Here is a 19,107-nt window from a genome sequence, read left to right as displayed (position 1 = left end):
GTGTGTGTGTGTGTGTGTGTGTGCGCGTGTGTGTGTGTGTGTGTGAGAGCAGAATGGCTCTAGTGAGAAGAGAGAGGTGCGACAGTTCCAGTTCATGGCTTGGCCAGACCACGGAGTGCCTGAGTATCCAACCCCAACGCTGGCCTTCCTCCGCCGAGTCAAGGCCTGTAACCCTCCAGACGCTGGACCCATGGTGGTCCACTGCAGGTAAACCTTACAACCTTATGATGAAACAGAGACCTGGTGTTAATGTCAGTCCTGAGTCCCCAAATCAGAAATAAACCAGTGAAGATCTGAAGACATCCAATTCATCCCGTCTTTCCAGTGTTTCGGATTCAGTCTTCTTCTCCTGACTCTGTTTTTCTGTCTTTCTAACTCACACCACACACACACACACACCAGGGAAATCTGTGTCACTTTTAAAACCTGATTGCTAACATAAAGTAATTAATTATACTAAATTAGTAATCACTATGATTACTCTGCCAAACAGGTGGCAAAGGCTCAATTTGTCCAGATATAATACAATGAAAACAATAGTCATGTACTGTTATGTAAATATTAAAGTTAAATTATGGAGATCAATTAAAAAAATAAATTACCACAAGACAGCTCCAAATGCATTTAATGAAATATGTACTTAAATGTAAATGTAATGTCGAGACTAACTAGGGCTTATAACTTAGATGATCAGAATGTTAATGGCCGTGTTTTCCCTCTGTGCTCCGTCAGTGCCGGCGTGGGCCGGACGGGCTGCCTCATCGTGATCGAGGCCATGCTGGAGAGGATGAAGCACGAGAAGTCGGTGGACATTTACGGCCACGTGACGTGTATGCGCGCTCAGAGGAACTACATGGTGCAGACGGAGGAGCAGTACATATTCATCCACGAGGCCCTGCTCGAAGCCGCGGTGTGCGGCAACACGGAGGTCCCCGCCCGCAACCTGTACGCCCACATCCAGAAGCTCACCCAGATCCCTCCAGGAGACACCGTCACCACCATTGAACTGGAGTTCAAGGTAGCTGCCTCCTCTTTAAAGTCCACTTCTGACTTTGTCAAGGGTGATGCTTGCTGTACAGACTGTAAAGTCCTTCAAGGCAACTTGTGTTTGTGATGCTAGGTTATATAAGTAAAGTTTTGCATCATCCGAGCCACGGGACCACTGAATTTTTGTGCAACCGCCTGCGCCATCGACTTCTTCGCCGACCATTTACCACGCTCTTTCTCTTTCATGTTTTTGTCCCGCTGCATTATAGAAACTTGTTGTCGTAGAGCGCCGGGTGTCCACACACAGAAATGAGCAGAATTTTGAGCAGAGTCTTGGGTTAGTACGGCAAGTACGTGACGTGACTGATTTGTCATCACGACGCAGCGATTGAGTGGCGCAGTGCTTAACGCGGCGAGTGGCGCGGTGAGTGACGCAGCGATTGATGCAGCGTTAGACGCAGCGTTTGACAACGAGTGACGCAGCGATTGACGCAACGAGCGACGCAACGAGTGACGCAGCGATTGAGGCAGCGATTGACGCAACGAGTGACGCAGCGATTGAGGCAGCGATTGACGCAACGAGTGATGCAGCGATTGACGCAACGATTGAGTGGCGCAGTGCTTAACACGGCGAGTGGCGCGGTGAGTGACACAGCGTTAGACGCAACGAGTGACGCAATGAGTGATGCAGCGATTGAGGCAGCGATTGAGGCAGCGATTGACGCAACGAGTGACGCAGCGATTGAGGCAGCGATTGACGCAACGAGTGATGCAGCGATTGACGCAACGATTGAGTGGCGCAGTGCTTAACACGGCGAGTGGCGCGGTGAGTGACACAGCGTTAGACGCAACGAGTGACGCAACGAGTGATGCAGCGATTGAGGCAGCGATTGAGGCAGCGATTGACGCAACGATTGACGCAACGAGTGACGCAGCGATTGAGGCAGCGAGTGACACAGCGTTAAACGCGGCGAGTGACGCAGCAATTGATGCAGCATTTGACACGAGTGACGCAGCGATTGACACAACGAGTGACGCAGCGATTGACGCAGCAAGTGACACAGCGATTGACGCAGCGATTGAGGCAACGATTGACGCAGCGTTTAACGCGGCGAGTGACGCAACGATTGACACAGCAAGTGACGCAGCGATTGACGCAGCAAGTGACACAACTATTGAGGCAGCCCACGTGAAATTCGCATCTACTTGCATCTGTGCATTGACTCAGTATGGTAACTCGATAAAACGTCCACTCCTCCTAATGGAGTCAGATCTTCTTCACCACGTCATTTCCTCATCTTTTAGGAATATTTAGGAAAAGTGTCAGAGCTTTTCTACGTGTTTTTGCATCAAGGTAAAGACGCCTTCAGGACAAAGAAGTCTCAGCTCGCTCACAAACCAGAAGCAGTAGTGTCGGAGCAGGTGCAGTTACACTGATAAAGCTCACTGAGGAGTTTTATATCGTTGCCGTGTCTGAGGATTTTAAGACACACTTTAAAAATCCTGAACAGAAGACTGAAGAGTTTGTTTTCAGTCTTAACTCCACAGTTATAACTGTACTCACATGTTCTCAGCCTTTGTTTTCTAACATGAATAATGTGTGAAGAGGAGAATCTGTGTATTTTACAGGGACTTGTGTTGACTTTACAAATGGAAATGAAAAGCTCTCAGGAGAAGCCGCAATAGTTGAAAACCCAGCGGTTCCAAAATGTCTCTGTCTGTCATGATCCATCTAATTTGAATTAATGGCATTTTTATTAGTTTCCCACTGGGAAAACAGGTCACGGAAATCTAATTTCACAGAAATAACATCATTACGTCGGCCAATGACGAAGTTCAACTTTGCCAAAGTTTTTTACACACAAAACACATTTCTTTGTCAGGGTCTGTTTGGGATTTCATTAATAACAAAACAGTTTAGTGACGCAGTTTGTGCACCGACCACACAGGGAGTGTGCCTGCTGTTTTCCACAGTGATTACATTTGAAAACTGCCATAATTAATATATTTTGAATTATTCAAACTACTCCCTTGAAGGTAAATAAATGCCTGGACTCTGGCTGTCTAACACGGAGATATAGGAGTGAACATGTTCCCTAAGATATTGTCGACTTGATTCGACACAGATTTTGTCAGGTGGCTAAAATGTATTTTTGTGTCTCATAAAACTGGACTTCTCCAAACACACTGTTTAAAAACCTGAATTATCACTTTAAGATTCGTAATAAAAACAGAAAATCATTTTTAACGGAGCATATGCCTCGTAAGAGCTGATAATGTAACAGATGAAGCGTTATGTGACAAAAATAATGTAATAAAAACAAAATAAATACCTAGTTTTCTAGTTTCTCATAGTTATTTTTTCCTCCTAATTAGGTGATTCAATGTAAACATGGTGATTGTGTGTAGTTTTCACTAAAAACACTTTCAACAGTTTTGACTTTAATTTCAGGCTGAAATGAACAATATCATACCACAATCTCACAACCACACATTAATATCACATCACAGTTTTAATGAAGTATCAACAATTACGATTCAGCGGTTATGCAAAAGTTTTAATTAACAATGTAAAACTGCATTGACCTGCACTGCACAAACAATATAACTTAAAATAATTATTTTTTGAGCAAAATGTAATAAAATGTAGACATTATCAGCTCTTACATGCCCAAACAAACAATTTAAAACAAGAGAAGAAAGATAACATCATCTATTTAATTTGGATTTTGTGTAGCTTACACTATAATAATTGTCTTGCAATTGATTTGATTGAAAATGCGATTTAAATCGCTTTAATTTACCACCTTTTAAGTGACAGCTTATCTAAATAGTTTGTAACGGAGGAACATTGTTCACCAAACCCATGTTGATCTGCAAGCTTACTGTTTTAGTTTTAGTTTAATTTGGACGTGTCGATTAACACCCTGCTCCTGTCAAAACATCGTCCATGTTGTAATTTTGTTGTTCCTCACCTGATTCCCTGAACCTTATTACCACCAGAAACCATTAATTTGAAAGGATATTTGAACTGAGAGACAGGTGGCGCTCATAACATTAAAGACGCTCCATCACTGAAATTAATGCCGTGTAAAAGGAGCTTGTGTTTTTAACGACGACTGTATTTAACAAGAGAAAATATCTGCAGTGAAGTTATGATGCGTGTTTACGTCTCACTGCACCTGCGACAGCTTCAGAGAGGGAATGAGACATCAACACACTTGTATATAGATATATATATACGTATATTTGTGTGTGTGCAATACATATGTGGTATATATGGAATTACTATGTCAGAGGTCTCACAATTAATATCCAGTTATAATGAGGTACGTTTTCTAAAGTGTTGACTGCATATGAAGACATTGACTTTATATAAAGACATTTATTTACCGTATATAAGGACATTTATTGACTGTATATAAAGACATTTATTGACTGTATATAAAGACATTTATTGACTGTATATAAAGACATTTATTGACTGTATAAAAATACATTTATTGACTGTATATAACGACATTTATTGACTGTATAAAAATACATTTATTGACTGTATATAACGACATTTATTGACTGTATATAAGGACATTTAATCAATGTTTATAAAGACATTTATTGACTGGAGGACATTTATTGACGTATAGAAGGACATTTATTGAATTTATATAAGGACATTTATTGACTGGAGGACATTTATTGACGTATAGAAGGACATTTATTGAATTTATATAAGGACATTTATTGACTGTATACAAAGAAATGTATTGACTGTATATAAAGACATTTATTGACTGTATATAAGGGCATTTATTTACCGTATATAAGGATGATCGGGGACTGTATATAAATATTAATTGACTGTATTAAGACATTTATTGACGGTATATAAGGACATTTATTGACTGTATATAAAGACATTTATTGACTGTATATGAGGACATTTATTGACTGTATATAAAGACATTTATTGACTGTATATAAGGACATTTACTGACCGTATATAAGGATGATCGGTGACTGTATATAAGGACATTTAGTGACTATATATAACGATGAAATCATCAAATGTATAGAAAGATAATCAAAAGACAACATATATATATGGAGACATTTATTAACTGTATAAAAAAATGAGTGACTGTATATGAAGAAGACCTGAGTGTATATACAGTTCTACATGATGCAGTGGAGGTTTGGAAAGAGGAGAGATTTTCCTCTTCAGCCTTTGTAAAAGAAGTGTATTCAGCGAGAGCTTAACCTCTGAGCTGCAGACGTCAGACTGCAGGAGAAGCTGAGGATGTTGGATGAGCGAGGACGGACTGAGACTCACTGGAAGTCTGACAGAATAAAGATATGGCCCTGCTGTGTTCGATGGTTTCACACAGGGTGAGCTGCAGCGCTCCACCAACCACCACACTCATCGCTCTGCACTTAGCTGCACCGCAGAGATTTAACCAACCACATCTGGAGGGAGAAGGAGGAGAAGGAGTTGCCCAATCTAAATTATGCTTCTTGCTCGAGCAAGCAGGACGGCTGTAAATCTGAACAGAGAATAATTAGCCCATTGAAAAGTTCTCTCATATTGACACTTGCCCTTGTAGTGCCAAGGAATCACTAGAGCCTGACAACAAAGACCCCTCCTTCCTCCCTCGCTCCCTCCCTCCCTCCCTCCTCACCACTCAACTGGCTCTTCAGAAGTTTCCTTCTCCTTGGTATGACATGCATTGGCAGCAGCTTGTCAACTTCAGCTCACAGTATATATTAGGCGGCTTGTTTTTACTTGTATTCAACATGAATTTTAACATGCACGACATCAAAAGTCAGAGAACAAAGGCTGATCATGTTCAGTGAATCTGTTTCCTGGTGTAGCTTCTTTCTTCTTAGCACTTGGTGCAGACAGCAGATGCCGGAGGATCAGGTTGTCTGACGCGTGTGTGTGTGTGTCTCTGCCTCTCTGCAGAAACTGGCCAACTCCAAAGCACATACCTCAAGATTCATCAGTGCCAACTTGCCGTGTAACAAATTCAAGAATCGCCTGGTGAACATCATGCCTTTCGAGTCCACCCGCGTCTGCCTGCAGCCAATCAGAGGGGTGGAGGGCTCCGACTACATCAATGCCAGCTTCATTGACGGATACAGGTGAGAAGTCAGTCCGCTCTTTCCTTTGGGGCCCAGACTAAAAGGTCTGTTGAACCAAAACCCTGGTGCGTTTACCCCTCAGTATGGTTCGTTTTTGGGTCAGCTTGAAAGAGGCTTGGATGGCTTCAGTGGATCAACTCTTATCCACACCTTTCACCTTTCTCCACCAGTGAGGAGAAGGGAGAAGCGTGAGGAGAGCCGGTCTGGCAGGTTCCAACTCTTCTTCCTCCGCCGCTTATCTAGCACATTTAGCCGAGCATCGTCACCCCAAAGTGACATGAAGTCGCCAACTGAGGTTTCTTGAGCTGCAGGTGTTGCCCTCGTTCTCCACAGGCGAGAAACAGTGGCGTGGGTTTCGCTGTGTTCTGGGGTGACGATGCTAGCTCAACTAAATGCGCAATCTTACCTGCAGAGAAGGAAGAGTTGGAGCCTCCCAGATCTGGAGGATGGACACTGGTTAATGGCATAATTCCTCCGAATCTGTTCCAATTATCAGTAGTTCTCCTTCCAGTTCTCCTTTGGGGGGCGTTGCTCATCACCAGACCAGCAGCAAAGATGAGCATTAATCTGCCGATGTGGGACTGTCAAACTAAACTTTACAGTGTGTGTGTGTGTATGTTCTTGTATTTGTTAAATTTTACATGACAGAGGTGGGAATAAAAGAAAATCTGCTAAATTTAATCATCATCACATATCATCCATAAGCTACCCTGATTTCTAAAGATCAGTGTCAAGAGAAGCTGCAGATTTGAAGGCACAATTTCCATAATGCTCAACATTTGTTAAAGAATTATTGATCATTAACGCCAGGAAAAGATCATGCCTCCGATACCTTTACGGGTTTTTTGCCTGTAGACTGGATTCTCAGCTCATTAAACTAAAGAAAACCATTGTCTGTAACTAAGTAGAGTTCATTTGTGTGCGCGTGTGTGCGTGTGTGTGTGTGTGCGCAGCTGATTTGCAAACACAGCCTCACGTCAGCCGTCAGCTCTGATATTGTTGAGTTCCAGAAGCACAGCACAGTCTTTGCAGAAAAACCTGAGCACTAATTGGAATAATATACTTTCCAGTGCACTATAGCAGAGTAAAACAGGGACTAATGAATCAGGACTTCCTCTTTTTACTTGTAGTGTGGGTTTGGTTGTATCACGTACTCGGCTGTCGGAGCTTAATGAAGTCCCTCGGGCATGGCGCCACCTAAGGGAGAAAAGCGAAGGAGGCAGGAGTGTCCTGTAATTCCTCTCTAATTCCTGTAGCAGTAATTAAGAGAAGGTGAGACGCGGGGAGCCGCAGCGCTCTGAGCTCAGCCTTTTAAAGTGCACAGTGTGGATTAGCACAGATTAAGGTCTGGAGGCATAGTCGTGATCAGGGAGATTAGTGCAGGTGTCCAGTGACCTCTCTGAGTATCAGCAGCAGTCATTCAGTCCGTGGTGGTGTGAGATAGAGAGTGCTACAGCAGCAGCAGCAGTGTATCATTAGCTCTATGTTAGAAGCGGATTAAATGGAATGGACTCCCTGCTTAAACCAATTATTATCAGTTACAGCACTCTCTTATGACTCCCGGTAGAACAGCCTATTCAAAATATGCAACTGTGCCGTTGTTGATGGGTTTTATGTAAATTGGAAGAAAAAAATTGGATTTTTCCTGTTACTGATTCGCACTCTTGTGTTATTCGTCTTTGGTTTGGGCAACGTTTCTTTGTCTTAACAGTTTCTTTAGAATATGTAAAGCATCGAGGCTGAGTGTGAGGGCACCTGGAATGGCGCTAATGATCCTGTGTTACATAAGAAAACTGAGTTGTTTCATGAACGTTTTCATGGAGGCCTTATATTAGTTTTGATCTCTTGTGATTACGTGCTTGTTAAAAAGCCTGATTTTAAAACATTAATTGGGTTTTATTAATGTCTTGTAAACACCTTAGTCTGACTAAAAATCGAGTCTTAGTCAGACTAACATACCTGGATAACATAGTCCGATTACTCCTGCATGTACACGCTTAGTCGGACTGGAGTTGCACTTGGCATTCTGCGCATGCACCAAAATGTCCTCCCCGCTCTTTGACCCGGAAGTAGAAGGAGACGATGTATAAACTGCGGTGGGACAACTCTGCAACCACAAGAGCCATGTACAGCAGGTACACAACATACAGAACCACAGCACCATCCATCTCACAGTTCTGTAAAGGTCAACAAGAAAATGATTCAATACACACTAGTTTATAGAGAGATCAGACGTGCACGGCCCATAAATGGATTTTCTCTTTATGTTTACTCTGACTCGACCAATTGTCCAGACTATGGTCTTAGCTCGACTGTGCAACTGTGCATGTAAACGTACTGAATGATCAGAACAACAGAAATGTGTCAACAAACAGGCTTGTTGTAGTTTACTAGGAGCGATGGTTGTCTAGAAATGACATCTAGCGAGTTCCGCGGGGGAACTCCATGGACAAAGTTTCTTAAAATGGCAGTTGTTCTTTGTGGCTGTCATGTTGGATGTAGACAAAAGCTGCTAGACTTTGATTGGTTCCCCTTTTTGGAGATTCAATAGTTGGCCAAAACCAAAAGATCTAGTCTAATCTCCGTCAGTCTAAGTTTCAATATGGTATACAATATTATAGCCACATTAGCAGGTCAAAACTATTTAATGTTGTGGAGTGCTCATTAGCAGCCAAACTATTTGTTTGTTTGATTGCACAGTGGTCAGTAATGATGCAGTTCTGCATATTAAACGCCTAACGTCTGACCTTCCTTTAATTGAAATCTTTTGTTAAATAGCTCTATATCCTAACGTGCTCAGTCTCCGTAAACGTTTCCATTATCCCACAGAACTTTATTCAATCACGAACCAGAACTAGTAAACGTGCCGTTCTCCTTCCCTCACAAGATGTGTTCATGATGTGACACAAGAAATTCTCACGCAGTCCAGGACTGGAGTTAAGCCAAAAGATGACGCCACTGACAGCAGTTTAAAGGGTAACTTAACCTCCTCTTATGAAGATAACTTCGCCAATGAATGACTGATTTTGAAAAATGCCAAGAAGTTGGCTGAGAGCGAGGTGAAAGGGAGAAGGAATAACATTCAAACACTGAAAAAAGGTGGTTTAGGGCTTTAATTGCACTTTAAGTGTGGTTTTATGAGGTATTGATAAATATTCAGAGCTGTATTTGCTGTGTTTACCACCAGACTGTTAGTGTCACCAGGAACCTGCCTGAGAAACAGATGCTCATCCATGCTGAGTTCAACCAATTAACAACAGGCTCATCTAATGAAGTCTTCAACTACTTAAGTCAATGATACTGTATCTTAAGAATGTTTCCTTAGCTATATTTAGCTTTTAGACAGAGTTTTCTGCCTGGAAACTAAGAGTTGCCAGTCTACTGCTGCCAAACAAAGGAATTAAAACACGAACGATAACAAGATAACACATTCAAACTCATTATCAACAATTCCTGTTTGGAAAAATCAGTGTGGCCCTTTGTGCATTTTCTCTGTGGACTTTGGTGCAGAGAGTAAGCAGTTTACACAGCAACAGTCTAACAGTGCAAGACAAATAACACAAAGAAATTCAGGATCCTCCGTTCTGTAGCTCTGCAGGTCCAACAACCCAGCAGCTTTGCTTCCTAAGTTTTTATGGTTGTTGTGTTTTGAAATATTCAAGTTCTGGCCCCAGACGCTGGTGCAGAGAGGAAATCCTCAGAGCAGGACAGCGGCACACACACACACAGCAGTGCCTCCAGTCATCACTGGTACACACACACACACACACACACATCCCTGAGCTCTGATGGAATCAGGTAACAGAAAACACTGGAGCGCCTCTGCTGCATGGCTCAACAGTGCCACCAAGTGGTAGCCTGCTGTGTGTGGCCCAGAGCTGGGTGGAGCAGCTGTGACAGTTCTGTCAAAAAAAAACACACACACACACACACACAAAAACAGTGCAACACCTGACTCGGCAAATCCATTGTGAGGGGAGCATAAAATGAAATATTTAACACCTGAGAGCTCCATTCAACAATTATGGGATGTCACTGAACTACTGTAATACTAATACGCTGTTAAAGGGATGTGGTGAAGGGTGAAATTCAGCTCAGCTGAATGTACTTTCTGTCCGCTTTGGCAGGAATGAGACGGCGCTAATGTCATGAAAACCCCACGGTGCATTTCAGGTGACTTGGTGTAGATACTATATACAATTGTATTTTATATACAACCTGACAAGACATTGATAAAGTGTAACGAAAACCCCTTAACCACTTTTTTTTCTGCTGTAATCCAGTGTATATGGGTAGTAGGTGTGGGTCAAAATATCAATTTGGTGATATATTGTCTTCTTTCCTCGTGTAACACAATAATTGATACACTAGTCAAATAATAGATATTTTAATTCGTAACTTAAGGAGCTCTAAAGTAAACAGTCCCTGCCAGTTTCACTCACCGTCTCCTCATGGTGGCGCTGCCCAAATGAGAGAGGGAAGCTTGGGTGGAAGTGACCTGTTTTGCAATTTATTGACTATCATAGAATCGTCGTATGGAGATATTATTTGTATTATATTGTGCGGTACCCTGTGATGCCCTAATCTAGCTCATGTTATTTGTATTGAAATTATACATAATGGGATAAAAAAATCGGTGTATCTACTGCCTCCCTCTGGTCAAACACCATCCATTGTTTTTTTTAGTCCACTCCTGCTTCACTGGTACAAGCTTTAATCAGCGTCTTGTCTAATCAGTGTGTTTTTATTCGCCGAGTTTTAGTGATAATAAAAACAATAATACTTTTATTTATATAGCACCTTTCACACATTAAATTACACATTAAGTGCTCAACAATACAAAGTACATCAGACAGGATGAAGTGCATAAATAGATAAATACTTATGGAGTAAGGAAAGTGTTTCAGACTCCAATAAAATCCGAATAAAACACTTACAGACGGGGGGGAAAGTCCTCCTGTCACCCTGTTTAACTAAAACGTTTTTTTGAGACGTTTTTAAAACCATTACCAGAGTGAATATGTCTGAAGTGGCTGAGTAAGATGTTCCACATTCATTTATTTATTTTATTGAACCAACTCTGACTGTGGAGTTGTGACCAATCAGGTCCAGCCCTGAAGCAACCGTGACCAACTGTTGCATCATTTCCAAACATCTCAATTAGTCGTTGTCCAGGCGCTTTCAAAACAAAACGAGCCGAGCGGTGTTGCCAAAACCACTAAGCTCCAAAAATGGGGATGTGTGGATGCCAGGCCTAAACGTAACAGATGATTTCTGTTTCTATAAATGCAAGGACCGTCTGTCTGACTGACTGTTCATCGCACAACTATGCAACAAGTGGCTTGACAGTGTTCAAACTTGGCAGGTGCCAACTTTGACGCTGTGTTGGATAAGAAATGCAAGAGAAATGGGAACTTCCACCTCATTTCAGCCTTTGGACTCCATAGCTGGGTCTTCCAGCCATGCATGTCCACGCACACTGACTGGGCTGAGTATAGAAAGAAAGAAAGAAAGAAAGAAATGGAAATGACATAGAGTGCAGTTCTGCCAGAACCCAGAGGAGTAAACACAGACTGTGTCTCTGTTTGAACTTGCAGGCAGCAGAGAGCATACATGGCCACCCAGGGCCCGTTATCTGAGACCACAGAGGACTTCTGGAGAATGTTGTGGGAGCACAACTCCACCATCGTCGTCATGCTCACCAAGCTGCGCGAGATGGGACGGGTGAGGCATCGCAACTGCACCTCGGGTCACGTAGTTAACTGTGAAACTGTAGCACACTGAATAATAACCCACATGTTATAAGGACAGTTCAGGATGCATGGAGCTATGATGATGAAGATGATGTTTTAAGAACATGTTTGCAGCTTTTGCCTCAACTTTAGAAAGCATTTTGTAAACCACTCACTCCCCGCACCAAAGCTCATAGAGAAAATGTGTGATTTTACATCACAGGAGTTGTCAAATATGTTATTTAATAAATTCTATGTTTTAAATCCTTTGCTCAGATTTACCGAAGTGTCACAAACCCTTCATAGAAGGCAGCAGTAAACCAGCAGCTCCCATGTCCCTGCGAGCTAAAAACGCTGATTTTCTCTGTGGACCTTGGTACATTTAGAGTGAGCAGTTTGTAAACATTAGTTTCAAGCCAGAAAAGGTCGTTTAACAGCAAGAAACTGCCGCACATGGTGTTTTTAAGACTGAAGCAGACACAGTTATTGCTAAGTTGCTGAAAATCTGTTTCTCCTTCAGGAAAAGTGCCATCAGTACTGGCCCGCAGAGCGCTCCGCACGTTACCAGTACTTTGTTGTGGACCCGATGGCCGAGTACAACATGCCTCAGTACATCCTGAGAGAGTTCAAAGTCACAGACGCCAGGGTGAGTTCACTGTGCTGTTGTTCACTGTGACGCTGTTGCCCTGTGTTTGCTTCAGTGCATACACACTTAGAAACACTATTTTTAAAACAAAGAATGTTTGCGCTGGCTGAATGACTCATTCATTGCACATAAAGGTCTTTTTTTGTCTCTGTATTTTTTTTTCTTTAAATGGGAGGGTTTGGGTTGCATGTTCCTCACACAGGGCACAGAGTTCAGAGGCGTGAAACATTATAACATAATAACATAATGTATAATGTATTATACACACATTATACATTACTACATTTTGTGCTCCCTGCTCCACGTTTACCTGTAATGTGTCTGGAAGCTTTGGCCTCGTGACCTTTGTGTTAAACCTCCGGCTCGTGAATGAGGTACACGGGAGAAGACGAAAGTAGAAGAGGAAGAAGAGGAAAAAAGGAGAAGAATGCAGTGTTGCACCACTGAGAACAGCAAATGTTACAAAACACCGATAACAAACCATTACATGAGCGGGAAAATGCTGATGGGGACTAGAAAGTGATTTTAATATTGAAAATAACCTCAAATGGATTGATCTATTATCAAAATCCTTGACGATTTATTTAGTCATCTATGAATAATTGATAAATCTGTTAAAAATATGTTATTATTATTATTATTATTATAATATAAATTGGCTAATTTCACATGATTGCGCATGAAAGAAATGGGCTCAACTTTTCCTAAGCTCTGAGATCACACAAACCACGCTGTGACGATACTTTGAATGAGGAACACAAGAAGGAGATTTAGGTATTTATTTATTTATTTATTTATTACCTTTATTTAAACTCTGAAATATATTGAGGAGCAACCTCATTTACAATATAGCCGAGACAAGACACAAAACATTTGAAAAATCCGAAATATCAAAAAAGTAAAGTGACAAAAATAATGAAAACAGAGAGGTCTAGCTAAAAACAAGAGCAGTTGGAAGTCAAATAAGATGCAATTATGGATTTAAATTGTCCTAATGGTAAAAGTGTGGTAAGTTTCAGATGGTTTTTGGAGAGAATTCAGTGTCAACAGAGGGAACCTGCAGTGTGAGTCAGTCCTTTGAACGTGTATGATGGAGACTTGCATTAAAAGATACTAAAGAGTTAATATAGAATGGTAAGAGACCAGTGAGAGCTTTAAAAATAAATGAAATCCAGTGTCTACACCTATTAGACACATGATGTTTGAAAGTAAGTTTGTCATCGATCCAAATTCCAAGATATTTTGTATTCGGAGACTGTTTCAATAGTTGTTACATTATTAGTGGAGATAATTTGATATAAATGAGTTTTAACAGCAACGGCACATTAGCGCCTCGTTACCCACAGCTTCCTGATGATTTCTGTGTCCATTTCCCTTCGTGCTTGTCAGGACGGTCAGTCGAGGACCATCAGGCAGTTTCAGTTCACAGACTGGCCAGAGCAGGGAGTGCCAAAAACTGGAGAGGGATTCATCGACTTCATCGGCCAGGTCCATAAAACCAAGGAGCAGTTTGGACAAGACGGACCGATCACTGTCCACTGCAGGTGAGTGAATGAAACCACACACAGACAGTGGAGTCAACACATAAACAATGTTTTAATGTCATCACTCAGGCTCACCAAAGTGTGAGGAACTGTCTCCTTGTTCCCACAGTCCTCTCAGACGGCCTCACAGCTGTTTTTAAAACATCAGAAATGTCAGGACAGCGTTTGACAGAATGGACAAATGCGTTGTTGTTCAGTCCAAAGCAGCTGCTGACTGAAACGATCTTATAGCACATGGTCTGAAGCGTGTCCAACTGCACTTTTCTTCCTAGTTCCACAGCATATAATCTTAGCCTTAAATCAAACCAATCAGAGTTTCACTTGTCGTTCCCTTTAAAAGACATTTGCACCTGTATCTGGTGCACTGCTATTTAAATATCTTTTCTTATCTTATCTTTGTATAAAGTGCTGCCGTGTGATGAACATGCTGCTTTGACAATAACGTGTTTTTCATCAGTGCTGGTGTTGGACGGACCGGTGTGTTCATCACCCTGAGCATCGTCCTGGAGAGGATGAGGTATGAAGGCGTGGTCGACCTCTTCCAGACGGTCAAGACGCTCCGAACTCAGCGGCCGGCCATGGTGCAGACAGAGGTACGGTGGGAGGAGACACGAGAGAATGGGACTTCAGTTGGTTTTCAGACAGGTTTTTTCTGAAGTGGTCCAGGAGAGGCTGTTATGTGAGAACACAAAAGCTACTTCAAAACATTTCCCACAACTTGGGCAGGTGGACGAGTGTCTTGTGACTGTGAACATTATTTGTCCTCGACAGTCTCCAGCTGTTTTTCATGTGAACAGCAAACTCTTTCAAATGTCTGGACCCAACATTTGGGACATTTTCTGGAGTTTTTTTTATCTTAAAACAGCTGCAGTATAATCTAGTGAGTTTGGAGAGTTCAGATTTCAGCGCTGCACACACTGGTGCGCTTTAGTGAGTCACCTGCTAAGTCGTGGACAGTTATGTGATTAACAGACGTTTATTATTAGCATTTATAGATAGATGTGGGACAGGTGGGACGGCACCCTAGTTCTACTCACTGTAATGGAGTTTTCCACGATTTTAGAAATCGTGTTGGAGATTAACGTATGTTTTCAGGATTTTTTTTTTAACTGATCGACAGTTCAGCATCGTTGGCTTTGATTCTTGTGTCGGACGCTCATGACTCTTGATGACACACGCTGACCAATCAGTGATCGGCAGTCTGTTGACGACACATTTTAGTATCGCCTCAGCTCACTTAGAACCTCACCAGAGCAGGGACCAAAAAAAGAGTTGATCCGTGCCGTGCTAAAACTGTATAATGGAAAAGTGCCATAACTGTCCCTGTAAGTGTCGCTGACTAACACCCTGTGTCTGTCACTACAGGACCAGTACCAACTGTGTTACCGGGCTTCTCTGGAGTACCTGGGAAGCTTCGATCACTATGCAACATAACCCTGCCCGCCCAGACAGATAACACTCAGAAGAATTTGGTGTCTCCTCTGAGCCATAATAATCCACTCAGCTCCAATCGGCCCCTGCAGTCTGATGAGGAGGTTACAAGGAAGACGGTGGGGGGGGGGGGGCGGGGGGAGCAGGAACTGGAAACCCCTCCACCCCCAGCTGGACTGTACCATAATCCTGCCACAAAACCAACACCAAAACCTCCCAAACTAAAAAAAAAGAAGAAAAAACAACCACCCTGAAAGACTCCCGCCTCATTCTCCTGTCAACAACCCCCCCCCCCATTTCTGCCTCCTCCCAATAGCAAAAACAATCTTTTTCTTTTCTGCTATTGTCATTTATATTCATCATTACTATGCTGTTATGGATATTTAGAAATGATTTTGTAATCACTTACACTGGTTACTATATGTCTTAATGGGTCTTTTTGTTTGTTTGTTTGTTTTTTTTATTTGTTTTTTTGAACTTTTAATTATTTTTATTAGCACTAAGAACATGTATTTTCAACATGCTCCGATTTATTAATACCGCAGAGCTTATACTCACAGCTGCTAATCATTTTTATTTTCTACCATAGATATACAGTATATATATATGATAGTCTGACGTTATCATCACTGCACTGGACCTGGTCAGCGGGGGGAACATCGTGGCTTTGACTCCCTGTCTTCACATCCAGCAGAGTGGTGACGGTGATATCACAGATAAAATATACGCAGAGCTAAATACATCGACAAAGACTGGTCACCTGGAAACAGCCACCACAGATCTGAACAAACAAAATATGCTGTTGGATTCAAGTCAAATATGTGTGAAATATGTGTGACGACTTAAAATCCAAGTCACTGCATGAAAACAGAGAAGAAAAAGACAAGTTCTCACTCATTTTGTACCAATTTATCCTCCGTGTGAGGGTCGCGGGGGCTGCTGGAGCCAATCCCAGCTGACACGGGCTGAAAGGCGGGGTCACATGTGTCCAATTAACCTCTACATGGTCGTGGACGATGGAAGGAAACCGGAGAATCTGGAGAAAAAAAGCCACGTGCACACACACAAAGAACATGCTTGGGATTCGAACTGGTGACCTTCTTGCTGTGAGGCGACATTGCTAGCCACTACACGGCCCCATGTTGCAAGTTATTTTCTAGAATTCAACCAAGACTAAAAACAGAGCATGACCCTCATTTATGCATAATTTCATCATTTTATTTCGTCATAATAATCCAGTGAAAAGACTTAAACACAGACACAGAATGGACCCATAATCAGATGGAGATTATTTTATCACCAACTACTGTAGTAGAGGAGAGCAGTGGATTAAATGGCAGGTAGACTGTAAGCAAAAGACTTATGGAGATGTGATACACCTGTTGGCTCCGCCCACACCTGCAGACAGAGACATCAACATGTGTTTAATGTTGTTTCAGTAGCATTTCCATTCACATTTGGTCCCGTTATGTGTGTTTAAGGGCTCGTACACATGAGAAGGGAGGATTTGAAAAGGTTTCCTTATCAAACCAGAACCAGCAGAACCAGCATTTGGGAGCTCTTAACTGCTAGTTTTTTGTTGTTGTTGAAAAAAACAAAACTCAAAACTCCACCCTTGTTTACAACTAATACACAACGTTTGGAAAAAGATGATGTCATAAGCTCCACCTAGTGTCAAACATTCGCTGTTGTCAGCTTCTACTTCTAGCGTTTGGAGTTTGCACTCGGCTAACGCGCTCCATGTTGTCTTTACTTAACTGCAGCGTGGAGAGTCATTTTTGGGGGGTATCACGTGTTTATGAAAACATTTCTTGTCTTTACTTTTTTTTTTTTAAATGCGTTCATAGCGACGTAACCTTTGTCCATTTCTGTTTACGATGCTAATATTAAGCTTAAAGTTTTTGATAAGTGAGTGTGGAGAAGCTAGCAGTGGCAGGCTACACACTACACTAAAAAAATACGATGATATGCCCCACCCCCTTATGTTGAAGCCCCACCCCTAAAACACTGGAAGTCATCTGGAGTGAAACGGTTTATTTCGGCTGTACTTTATCTGCCGTTGTTTGCCAACTTATGGCTCCCGCCTCAGCTTCTCTGGCTTTTTTAATGAAGACTGGTCATGCGACATGAGAGTGTGGGCGGGGCTTGTGTGTACAGGTGGACAGGTCAGATAGTCTTTTCATGAGGTCTGAGTGAAACAATGACTGTTTTAGTGTTTATTACAGTACTGCTACCATTTTCCAGAAAAGCTGATCTATTACTGGCTCTCGGGGCGTGAATTGGATCAGAGACAAATTACAGACCTAAGCTTTAAAACACGGTAATATACACTCCCCACTGATGTTCTTCCTGCTGGATGTCTTGATGCTGAATTGGGGATTTAAGTGTCACTATTAAATCACACAGTCTCAGATGCCTTTTACCAGGGAGATTGAATATGGTTCATTGTCATTGTCATTTTCTTTTTTTTTAATCAATCAATTAGACTTACATTTATAGATCACTTTTCATACAAATATAAATTGTAGCACAAAGTGCTTTTACACGATAAAATCAGAAGACCTGAGGGTTCTAAAAGACTTAAAGGGTTAAAGCAAGTCAGATAAAGACCATTAATTACTGTAAGAGCTTTAAAAAACAATAAAAAGGAGCTTAAAATTGATTCTGAAACTCAGAGACTTGAGGATTGGTGTGATGTGTGCACACTTCTTGCGTACTCGTACTTTGCACAATATTTCCAGATATTGTGTTGGTACAGTTCACAACGTACTGCACCAAACACCACACAGAGGAGTGAGTTTCAGTGTTAATTCCCTTTCATGACTTTCTGTTTGCACACATGGCTTCACCGAGACATGATGCACACGACGACGTTCCCGGATCTGATGTATGATAATAGTACGGCTCTACTACTTCGTCACTGTGTTGCAGAGGGACAGACGGAGGTTTTTTTTGCGCCGGATGAGATGAGATGAGGAGGTTTTGGATAGAGTGGGAGTTTGTGCTGTCGTGGTCCTATCTGTTGTATACATGATCTGTTTTCTATTTGTTAATAAAAAGCAGAAAAAATGTCTTGAAAATCTTGATGTTAATAAACTTGACTGGGTTTGTAATACAAAAGTGGTGGAGTCTTTCACTCACCGGTAAGTGGACGTGCGCACCCCGGATATGCCACTGGTGCCAAGAACCAGCGTTGGAACATGATCCGAGGTCCACCAGGATTCAGCAAGAGGTGAGTCGAACACTGGGCAGGTAATTTAAACTCAAATAAATGAGAAGATTCATCAGCACTTTAGTCATTTACAGTAATCTACAGAAAGTAACATGAAAACAAGTCCAGTGAAACAACTACCACTATCAGTGCTTGTAAACTTCTGCACATACACATGAATAGCAAAAATGACGTGATTTGTCCTAGGAAGAATGTCATTGTGGATAACTTATATGTTCTTTATGACTTGGAAGAATTCAATTACAGATATCTGTAATACATATCCATTCTAGCTATTAAATATTAAAATGGCCACATACTTAAGGATTTAAAGATATCTGGAATTGAATTTTGACTAGGAGAAATAAAGATTTAGATATCTCTAAATACAATTTCTACTAATCTAAAATGTTA

The 19,107-nt window shown here is 41.7% G+C and overlaps 1 protein-coding gene across 19 annotated transcripts in view; it reads left to right on the top strand.

Moving 5' to 3' along the window:
- Nucleotides 1-18,602, top strand: part of ptprfa (protein tyrosine phosphatase receptor type Fa) — a 316,842-nt gene extending 298,240 nt beyond the window's left edge. For all 19 annotated transcript variants that reach the window (XM_058637876.1, XM_058637872.1, XM_058637888.1 and 16 more), the window contains 8 exons: nt 53-207; nt 733-1,018; nt 5,951-6,129; nt 11,727-11,853; nt 12,382-12,507; nt 13,897-14,051; nt 14,509-14,644; nt 15,417-18,602. In XM_058637876.1, coding sequence (XP_058493859.1) covers nt 53-207; nt 733-1,018; nt 5,951-6,129; nt 11,727-11,853; nt 12,382-12,507; nt 13,897-14,051; nt 14,509-14,644; nt 15,417-15,485 — 1,233 coding nt within the window. In that variant the 3' untranslated portion in view covers nt 15,486-18,602. The remainder of the gene's footprint in view (nt 1-52; nt 208-732; nt 1,019-5,950; nt 6,130-11,726; nt 11,854-12,381; nt 12,508-13,896; nt 14,052-14,508; nt 14,645-15,416) is intronic.
- The last annotated feature ends 505 nt before the right edge of the window (nt 18,603-19,107 follow it).

The sequence above is a fragment of the Solea solea genome, chromosome 9, assembly GCF_958295425.1.
Source record: "Solea solea chromosome 9, fSolSol10.1, whole genome shotgun sequence".
Taxonomy (NCBI): domain Eukaryota; kingdom Metazoa; phylum Chordata; class Actinopteri; order Pleuronectiformes; family Soleidae; genus Solea; species Solea solea.
This window is presented reverse-complemented; position numbering and strand designations above follow the sequence as displayed.